The 11,218-nt window shown below is 38.2% G+C and overlaps 1 protein-coding gene across 1 annotated transcript in view; it reads left to right on the top strand.

Annotated features, from left to right (window-relative positions):
• atr (ATR serine/threonine kinase) overlaps positions 1-11,218 on the top strand; it is a 95,564-nt gene that overhangs the window by 62,185 nt on the left and 22,161 nt on the right. Inside the window, exons 27-33 of the mRNA XM_062043255.1 lie at positions 1-62; positions 183-342; positions 3,619-3,785; positions 3,847-4,011; positions 4,081-4,172; positions 7,242-7,333; positions 9,746-9,923. The exon at positions 1-62 is cut by the window's left edge and continues 76 nt beyond it. Of these exons, the coding sequence (XP_061899239.1) occupies positions 1-62; positions 183-342; positions 3,619-3,785; positions 3,847-4,011; positions 4,081-4,172; positions 7,242-7,333; positions 9,746-9,923 (916 nt within the window). The remainder of the gene's footprint in view (positions 63-182; positions 343-3,618; positions 3,786-3,846; positions 4,012-4,080; positions 4,173-7,241; positions 7,334-9,745; positions 9,924-11,218) is intronic.

Here is an 11,218-nt window from a genome sequence, read left to right as displayed (position 1 = left end):
ACCTGCTGCCTCACATCCTGCTCTCCATGCTGCTGGGGTGCACTCCTGACCAGCAGAAGGAGGTGCTGCACTCATGCACACATGCACTCATGCACACATGCACTCATGCACTCATGCACACATGCACTCATGCACACACCGTGTGGCGGACAGGGCAAAGACATGTTGCAACTATCTTCCAGGTGACAGAGGAAATGCTGACAGTGCTGACAGAGGGCGAGGGGCGTGTCCAGGAGACGGCCTCCAGCCTATCACAGCTCAGCACTCAGACGGTGTTCAGCATGTTGTCTCACCTCACTCAGTGGAGCCGACATCTTCTCTACGGAAAAAGCAAAGCCAACGGTAGCAAGTCTGCTGGGTGAAAGCACTTCATTGTTGTGCTAGTTGGTGTATTTATACATTCTAAATTCTAGTTTTTTACCCTTTTTTTTCCCGGAATTACCAAATTTCCATGAAATTCCCATTGAAATGAATGGGACATTTTTCTAAGTTCCACAACTCCCACATTTTGTATCCGATTCAAACTGTTCAACTTCAAAATATTCAGCCTGTTCAGGAATTGTGTGCTCTAATTCAACAATTATTTTAAAAAATTCCAGGATTTCCTACAATTCCCAGTTTTTAGGGACATTTTTCCCATTCAAAATGAATTATTCATTTTTCAAACTTCCACACAATTCCAACAAATTCAGCTCATTCAGGACATTCATGCTATTAATAATTTTCCCAAAAATCCCGCTTTTCCCCAAATTCTCAAATTTCCAGGAAGTTCCCATTGAAATGAATGGGACATTTTCCCCATTCAAAATGAATTATCCATTTTTCAAACTTCCACAATTCCCACACTCCCTTTTTCTACCGATTCCAACCATTCCACCTTCAACACATTCAATCCATCCTGGAAATTTAAACCAACATTTTTCCACATTCAACAAATTTCCAGGAATTCCTGTTTTTTTTTTAAAACTTTTTTTCCAACGGTTTTTTAGTGCGATGACTCCTTTCACATTTTTCAACCCACTTCAAGCGTTTCACTGTCAAAACATTCCTCTTAGTCAGGACATTCATGCTATTAATAATTTTCCCAAAAATCCCGCTTTTCCCCAAATTCTCAAATTTCCAGGAAGTTCCCATTTGAAATGAATGGGACATTTTTCCAAGTTGCACAATTCCTAAAAAATTGTATCCGATTCAAACTGTTCCAACTTCAAAATATTCAGCCTGTTCAGGAATTGTGTGCTCTAATTCAACAAATAATTTAAAAATTCCCTGATTTCCCAAAAATTCCATCATATCATTTTTTTATTAAAAAACTGTTACTACTTCAACATTTCTTGACCGATTTAAACAATTCCATCAACAACCAATTCAGGACATTCATGCTATTAATTTTTTCCTGAAATTCCCAAATTTCCAGGAAGTTCCCATTGAAATGAATGGGACATTTTTCTAAGTTCCACAACTCCCACATTTTGTATCCGATTCAAACTGTTCCAACTTCAAAATATTCAGCCTGTTCAGGAATTGTGTGCTCTACTTCAACAATTATTTTTAAAAATTCCCGGATTTCCTACAATTCCCACTTTTTAGGGACATTTTCCCCATTCAAAATGAATTATCCATTCTTCAAACTTCCACAATTCCCACACTATTTCAACCGATTCCAACCATTCCACCTTCAACACATTCAATTCATCCTGGAAATTCAAGCCACAGTTTTTCCATGTTCAACAAATTTCCAGGATTTCCTGTTTTTTTTTTCTAACCTTATTTCCAACCTTTTTTAGTGCGATGACTTCTTTCACATTTTTCAACCCTTTTCAACCTGTCAAAACATTCCTCTTAGTCAGGACAAAAAAACAAGTTGGTTTAAGAACTTGAAAAATTCCCGGTTTTCCCAAAAATTCCATCATATCATTTTTTTATTAAAAAACTGTTACTACTTCAACATTTCTTGACCGATTTAAACAATTCCATCAACAACCAATTCAGGACATTCATGCTATTAATTTTTTCCCGAAATTCCCAAATTTCCAGGAAGTTCCCATTGAAATGAATGGGACATTTTTCTAAGTTCCACAACTCCCACATTTTGTATCCGATTCAAACTGTTCCAACTTCAAAATATTCAGCCTGTTCAGGAATTGTGTGCTCCCTTTCAACAATTATTTTAAAAATTCCCGGATTTCCTGCAATTCCCAGTTTTTAGGGACATTTTCCCCATTCAGAATGAATTATTCATTTTTCAAACTTCCACACAATTCCAACACCAACCATTTCAGCTCATTCAGGACATTCATGCTATTAATAATTTTACCAAAAATCCAGATTTTCCCCAAATTCTCAAATTTCCAGGAAATTCCCATTGAAATGAATGGGACATTTTTCTAAGTTCCACAACTCCCACATTTCTTTATACGATTCAAACTGTTTCAACTTCAAAATATTCAGCCTGTTCAGGAATTGTGTGCTCCCTTTCAACAATTATTTTTAAAATTCCCGGATTTCCTCCAATTCCCAGTTTTTAGGGACATTTTCCCCATTCAAAATGAATTATCCATTTTTCAAACTTCCACAATTCCCACAGTTTTGAACCGATTCCAACCATTCCACCTTCAACACATTCAATTCATCCGGGAAATTCAAACAACCAATTTTCCGCTTTCCCCAAATTTCCAGGAAGTTCCCATTGAAAAGAATGGGACATTTTTCTAAGTTCCACAACTCCCACATTTCTTTATCCGATTCAAACCGTTTCAACTTCAAAATATTCAGCCTGTTCAGGAATTGTGTGCTCTATTTCAACAATTATTTAAAAATTCCCGGATTTCCTACAGTTCCCAGTTTTTAGGGACATTTTCCCCATTCAGAATGAATTATTAATTTTTCAAACTTCCACACAATTCCAACACCAACCAATTCAGCTCATTCAGGACATTCATGCTATTAATAATTTTCCCAAAAATCCCGCTTTTCCCCAAATCCTCAAATTTCCAGGAAATTCCCATTGAAATGAATGGGACATTTTTCTAAGTTCCACAACTCCCACATTTTCATCTGATTCAAACCGTTTCAACTTCAAAATATTCAGCCTGTTCAGGAATTGTGTGCTCCCTTTCAACAATTATTTTTAAAATTCCCGGATTTCCTCCAATTCCCACTTTGTAGGGACATTTTCCCCATTCAAAATGAATTATCCATTTTTCAAACTTCCACACAATTTCAACAAATTCAGCTCATTCAGGACATTCATGCTATTAATAATTTTCCCAAAAATCCCGCTTTTCCCCAAATCCTCAAATTTCCAGGAAGTTCCCATTGAACTGAATGGGACATTTCTCCAAGTTGCACAATTCCTTCATTTTTCAAGCTATTCAAAGCATTCCAACATCAACACATTCCACTCATCCTGGACATCCAAACAAACACTTTCCCAAGTTCCAAACCAAATTCCGTTTTTCCTGGAAATTCAAACTCTTCAACATTCAAACTATTCTTACATCCATACTACATTCTGTCAGCATTTCCCTTCAACTCCAGCATTGGAGCACTCACACACAATCCCTTCAGGAATGGCCTCATCTGGTACAATAATATGGTTCTTGTCATGCTCCTCAGAAAGTGGGGAGTACCAGCGTGTGGCGGCCTTCCTCAAGGGGATCCCACAGGACGTCATGGCCAAAGCTTCGTTGCGCTCCAAGGCGTACACCCGGGCACTCATGCACTTTGAGGCACACATCCTGGAAAACAAGGAAAACGTCCAGGACCACCTCACCTTCCTGCAGGTAAGACGGAGCAGAGAAGCGCCGATTTCACGGTAACATGTCGGACGTTTGGTGTCGCCAGACGCTGTACGCCGCCATGCACGAGCCCGACGGCGTGACAGGGGTCAACACCCTCAGGAGGGAGGAGCCGTCGCTACGGGAGCAGATCCTGGAACACGAGAGCATCGGTCTCCTCCGGGACGCCACCGCCTGCTACGACCGGGCCATCCAGCTGGAGTCGGACCAGGTTTGTACGTCTGATCGCCAAACATTCCTCAATGTGCGCCTCATGCATTGTTATCTTCTTCGCTGTCAGATCGCTCACTACCACGGCGTCATGACGTCTATGCTGGGGCTGGGCCAGCTGTCCACCGTCATCACGCAGGTTAATGGAGTGTTGGCCAACAAGTACGTGCTTTGACTCCATTTAAACACATGAACATTAATACTAACCCAGTGAAGTTGTCACCTTGTGTAAATGCTAAATAAAAAGAGAATACAACAAATCCTTTTCAACTTATATTCAATTGAATAGACTGCAAAGACAAGATATTTCATGTTCACACTTTTTGCAAATAATCATGAACTTAGAATTTAATGGCAGCAACACATTGCAAAAAAGGCATTTTGACCAGTGTGTTACATGGCCTTTCCTTTTAACAACACCCAGTAAAGGTTTGGGAAGTGAGGAGACACATTTTTGAAGTGGAATTATTTCCCATTCTTGCTTGATGTACAGCTTAAGTTGTTCAACGGTTGAAGCCACGCTGTTGTAACACGTGGCATCGTCTCGCTGAAATAAGCAGGGGCGTCCACGATAACAACATATGTTGCTCCAAAAGCTGTATGTACCTTTTCAGCATTAATGGTGCCTTCACAGATGTGTAAGTTACCCATGTCTTGGCCACTAATACACCCCCATACCATCACACATGCTGCCTTTTACACTTTCACCCTAGAACAGTCCGGGTGGTTCTTTTCCTCTTTGGTCCACAGTTTCCAAAAACAATTTGAAATGTGGACTCGTCAGACCACAGAACATTTTTCCACTTTGTCAGTCCATCTTAGATGAGCTCGGGCCCAGCGATGCGTTTCTGGGTGTTGTTGATAAATGGCTTTGGCTTTGCATAGTAGAGTTCTAACTTACACTTTCAGATGTAATGACCAACTGTAGTTACTGACAGCGGTTTTCCGAAGTGTTCCTGAGCCCATGTGGTGATATCCTTTACACACTGATGTGGCTTTTTCATGCAGTGCCGCCTGAGGGATGGAAGGTGTGTAATATCATGGCTTACCTGCAGTGATTTCTCCACATTCTCTGAACCTTTTGATGATATTACGGAGCGTAGATGGTTGAAATCCCTAAATTCCTTGTTGAGAAATGTTGTTCTTAAACAATTCGCTCGGGCATTTGTTGACAAAGTGGTGACCCTCGCCCCCGTCCTTGTTTCATGGAAGCTGCTTTTATACCCAATCATGGCACCCACCTGTTCCCAATTAGCCCATCCACCTGTGGGATGTTCCAAATAAGTGTTTAATGAGCATTTCTCAACTTTCTCACTCTTTTTTGCCACTTGTGCCAGCTTTTTTTTTTTTTTGCTTCAAACTCCAAATGAGCTAATATTTGCAAAAAATAACAAAGTTTTCCAGTTCCAACGTTAAATATCTTGTCTTTGCAGTCTATTCAATTGAATATAAGTTGAAAAGGATTTGCAAATTATGATCAGGATTTTTTTGGGGGGGGGAGTTTGCATGTTCTCCCCGTGCCTGCGTGGGCTCCCTCCGGGTACTCCGGCTTCCTCCCACCTCCAAAGACACGCACCTGGGGTATAGGCTCCTCCCACCTCCAAAGACACGCACCTGGGGTATAGGCTCCTCCCACCTCCAAAGACATGCACCTGGGGATAGGCTGATTGGCAACACTAAATGGTCCCTAGTGTGTGAATGTTGTCTTATCTCTGTGTTGGCGACTTGTCCAGGGTGTACCCCGCCTTCCGCCCGGATGCAGCTGAGATAGGCTCCAGCACCCCCCCCCCCCCCCCCCCCCCGTGACCCTGTATGGGACAAGCGGAAGAAAATGGATGCATGGATGTATTCTGTTTTTATTTACGATTTACACAACGTGCCAACGTCACTCATTTTGGGTTTTGTACAGCAAACAAAATATTAATTTCAAATCTGAAAAAGTTTTTAAACCCATCATGAAACGTTATATTATTATGAATGCAATTAAAAGTTTCAAACATTTTATAACATTTTACACAACAAATAAATTGATGTTTGTGTGATTCCCGCTGATATCGTATATCAGAGTAAGTATCGGCCAATACTCAAGGCTGGAACTAGCCTACTGACGTGACATAAAACGGTCGTTGACATGACTTAAAAACCACCGACTTGAGTAGGTTCCGCTGTGCTTACTCGCTGGACGTTCATTAGGGACAAGCTAATAAAAAAGATCAGTTAGAATAATACATAATGTTGGATATAGAGAACATACAAACCCTTTATTTATTAAGTCAAAAATATTAAAGTTTGGTGATTTGGTAAAATTGCAAACAGCTAAAATGACGTACAAAGCAAACTATAACCTGCTAGCAAAGAATGTACAACATTTCTTCTCAACTAAAGAGGAGAAATAGAGGAAAAAATAATTTAAAACATTTATATGCACGTACAACACTTAAAACTTTTAGCATAACAGTATGTGGAATTAAATGATGGAATGGATTAAGTAAAGAAGTTAAAAATTGTACTGACATGATCCAGTTTAAGAGGTTGTTTAAATGAATAGTGCTTACAAAGTACAAAGAAGAAGAATTATGAGAAAAACTTCCAACCTTATTGAAAATATTCTTCATCTCAGTATGTTAATAATGACTGAATTAATTAATTACATATTACAAACTGTTGTATATACTAATTCATAGATGTTATTTTATTATATAAAAAGGTCAGTAAATGATTTGATATAATTGTAAATGCTTTAAAGTGGGAAAGGGGTAGGATTAAATAAGCTTTGCTTCTTCCTACTCCTTTTCGGGCATGATGTAAATGAAATGATATGAAATTGTGTGATGTATTATGATGTAAATGTGTTCATGTTCCAAATAAACTAAAAGAAAGAAAGAAAGAAAATAAAGTGAAAGTACCAACGATAGTCACACACACACTTGGTGTGGCGAAATTATTCTCTGCATTTGACCCATCACCCTTGATCACCCCCTGGGAGGTGAGGGGAGCAGTGAGCAGCTGCGGTGGCCGCGCCCGGGAATCATTTTTGGTGATTTAACCCCCAATTCCAACCCTTGATGCTGAGTGCCAAGCAGGGAGGTAATGGCTCCCGTTTTTTTTTATAGTCTTTGGTATGACTCGGCCGGGGGTTTGAACTCACAACCTACCCATCTCAGGGCGGACACTCTAACCACTAGGCCACTGAGTAGGTAATAAACATGTGTTTAATGTGCGCACATTTAGGCGCCAGTGGACTTCAGAGCTCAACACGTACAGAGTGGAGGCTGCCTGGAAGCTGGGTAAATGGGACCTGCTGGAGGACTACTTGACTTGGGGTAATGTATCCAACTCCAGAACGCCAACAAAAGCAAATAACTAATCAGTGCTGGGTCAAAAAGTAATAACATCTGTGGCTGTAGGCAAACTCCTGATACCGCTACCAAAATGTATTTCGATACTTCTCAAAATAAAGGGGAGAAAATTCATTTTTGTCTTAATTTTAACCAAAAAAATCTTACGATACATTAAACATATGGTTCTTATTACACTCGAACAATTTTAGAAGCAGTTAACGTGTGTCACATTCCACGTTTAATGACTCTAAGGCTGCAGAATTAGACAAAAAAAAGTGTAATATTAGCTGGGAAACGTTGCCACGTTGACGTTAGCATACTAGCATGCTAACGTTAAGAAGCTAGCACATGGCTGGGTAAGAAGACATACCAAAATGCAGTATTTGTTGGTGTAGACCAGGGGTCACCAACCTTTTTGAAAGCAAGAGCTACTTCTTGGGTAGTGATTAATGCGAAGGGCTACCAGTTTGATACACACTTCAATAAATTGCCAGAAATAGCCAATTTGTTTAATTTACCTTTAACTCTATGTTGTTATTCATAATTAATGATATTTACACTTAATTGAACGGTTTAAAAGAGGAGAAAACACGAAAAAAAAATGACAATTACATTTTGAAACATAGTTTATCTTCAATTTCGACTCTTTAAAATCCAAAATTCAACCGAAAAAAAGAAGAGAAAAACTAGCTAATTCGAATCTTTTTGAAAAAATTAAAAAAAGAATTTATGGAACATCATTAGTAATTTTTCCTGATTAAGATTAATTTTAGAATTTTGATGACATGTTTTAAATAGGTTAAAATTCAATTTACACTTTGTTAGAATATATAACAAATTGGACCAAGCTATATTTCTAACAAATCATTATTTCTTCTAGATTTTCCAGAACAAAAATTTTAAAAGAAATTCAAAATACTTTGAAATAAGATTTAAATTTGATTCTACAGATTTTCTAGATTTGCCAGAATAATTTTTTTGAATTTTAATCATAAGTTTGAAGAAATATTTCACAAATATTCTTCGTCGAAAAAACAGAAGCTAAAATGAAGAATTAAATTAAAATGTATTTATTATTCTTTACAATAAAAAAATAAATTGACTTGAACATTGATTTAAATTGTCAGGAAAGAAGAGGAAGGAATTTAAAAGGTAAAAAGGTATATGTGTTTAAAAATCCTAAAATCATTTTTAAGGTTGTATTTTTTCTCTAAAATTGTCTTTCTGAAAGTTATAAGAAGCAAAGTAAAAAAAAAAATGAATTTATTTAAACAAGTGAAGACCAAGTCTTTAAAATATTTTCTTGGATTTTCAAATTCTATTTGAGTTTTGTCTCTCTTAGAATTAAAAATGTCGGGCAAAGCGAGACCAGCTTGCTAGTAAATAAATACAATTTAAAAAAATAGAGGCAGCTCACTGGTAAGTGCTGCTATTTGAGCTATTTTTAGAACAGGCCAGCGGGCTACTCATCTGGTCCTTACGGGCTACCTGGTGCCCGCGGGCACCGCGTTGGTTACCCCTGGTGTAGACGCAGAAAGTCGCAAAAAAAAGCTAGCATAAAACGTTAGCGTGCTAATATGAGAGACGCTAGCAACAAAAAGCTAGCATGCCGGCGTTCTCACAAGTGTGCTAACAGTTAACTTAGCCAAGTGTGTGAACAAAATGAGACGTTACGCACCGAGCTACGTGAAAGTATGGCTGAGCTACAAGAGGAGGTCATCTTGTCTTTTTGGCGTTTGTCTCGGAGCAATCGTCCATTAAAATTAAAGTACCCATTAATTTGGCCCTTTTTTTTTTTAAATTTGTGAATAGCGTTGCCATGGTAACACGTAGTGTTTCCAATTTAAAGTAGCCCCATCGGCGCGACCGAGACCTTCCCGACGGTATAACATATGTGGGGGGTTACGTATTAAGCGTAAGAGAAACGTGCGGAAATATAATAATACCATTTTAAGTATGAGGAATAATAATATGGGCTGCTTGCATTGGAGCAGGCCCAATATTGTCCACACCTGTCTCCATCTAAACACAGCAGTGCGCTCTTAAACACGCGGCGGCAAGCGAGGGAAAATGACGTTAAACCAAGAGCTTGGCTCCGTTTACTCCGAGGGGAAATCTCCTGAGCAAGGTCCGTGTAGTTAGTTCGCCATGATTATCAATATATCGTTTTCAATTCATTAGTACCGTGATACTTTAGTAGTACCGGTATACCCTACAAGCCTACTCCACAAGTAGGGATGGTAATCCAAATATATATATATATATATATATATATATATATATATATATATATATATATATATATATATATATATATATATATATATATATATATATATATATATATATATATATATATATATATATAACTAATTTAATTTGTATATTTTCCAGAGCATCAGTCCAGCACGTGGGGGGTGAGAATGGGACAGTTGCTGCTGGCCGCCAAGACACGAGATACTGCTGCCTTTTACGAGAAGCTGAAGCTGGTGAGGAAGGAGCAGGTTGACCCTTTGTCTGCTGCCAGCTACGAGTGTGGAACATACCAGAGAGGATATGAATACATCGTCAGGTATGTCAGCGTCTGCTACTGTATGTGTTAGGTATTTTTAAGTATGTCATCATCAAGTATGTATTAGGTATGTCATTATTAGGTATGTATCAGGTATGTCATCGTTATGTATGTATTAGGTATGTATCAAGTATTTTAGGTATGTCATTGTCAGGTATGTGTTAGGTATTTTAGGTATGTCATCGTCACGTCTGTGTTAGGTATGTTACATATGTCATCATCAGGTATCTCTTAGGTATGTCATTGTCTGGTATGTATCAGGTATGTTAGGTATGTCATCCTCATGTATGTATTAGGTATGTATCAGGTATTTTCGGTATGTCATTGTCAGGTATGTATTAGGTACTGTATGTTAGGTATGTCATCATCAGGTATTTAAGTATGTTAGATATTTCATCGTCAGGTATCTATTAGGTATGTTAGGTGTGATATCGTCAGGTATCTCTTAGGTATGTCATTGTCAGGTATGTTAGGTATGTCATCGTTAGGTATGTCATCGTCGGGTATGTATTTGGTATGCTAAGTATGTCATTGTCAGGTTTGTGTTACGTATGTCGTCAGGTATGTATTAGTAATGTTAGGTATGTCATCGTCAGGTATGTTGGGTATGTCATTATAAGGTATGTATCATGTATTTTATGTATTTTAGGTATGTCATTGTCAGGTATGTCTTAGGTATGTCATCATCAGGTATTTATTAAGTATGTTAGATATATCATCATCAGGTATCTATTAGGTATGTTAGGTGTGATATCGTCAGGTATCTGTTAGGTATGTCATCATCAGGTATGTGTTAGGTATGTCATTGTTAGGTATGTCACTGTCAGGTATGTATTAGGTATGCTAAGTATGTCGTTGTCAGGTATGTGTTAGGTATGTATTAGTAATGTTGGGTATGTCATCGTCAGGTATGTATTAGTAATGTTAGGTATGTCATCGTCAGGTATGTATTAGTAATGTTAGGTATGTCATCGTCAGGTATGTTGGGTATGTCATTATAAGGTATGTATCATGCATTTTAGGTATATCATTGTCAGGTATGTGTTAGGTATGTCATCATCAGGTATTTATTAAGTATGTTAGATATATCATCATCAGGTATCTGTTAGGTATGTTAGGTGTGATATCGTCAGGTATCTGTTAGGTATGTCATTGTCAGGTATGTTAGGTATGTCATCATCAGGTGTCTGTTAGGTATGTCATTGTCAGGTATGTTAGGTATGTCATTGTCAGGTATGTTAGGTATGTCATTGTCAGGTATGTATTAGGTATGTTAAGTATGTCGTTGTCAGGTA

This window comes from Entelurus aequoreus, linkage group LG03 (genome assembly GCF_033978785.1).
Source record: "Entelurus aequoreus isolate RoL-2023_Sb linkage group LG03, RoL_Eaeq_v1.1, whole genome shotgun sequence".
Taxonomy (NCBI): Eukaryota; Metazoa; Chordata; class Actinopteri; order Syngnathiformes; family Syngnathidae; genus Entelurus; species Entelurus aequoreus.
This window is presented reverse-complemented; position numbering and strand designations above follow the sequence as displayed.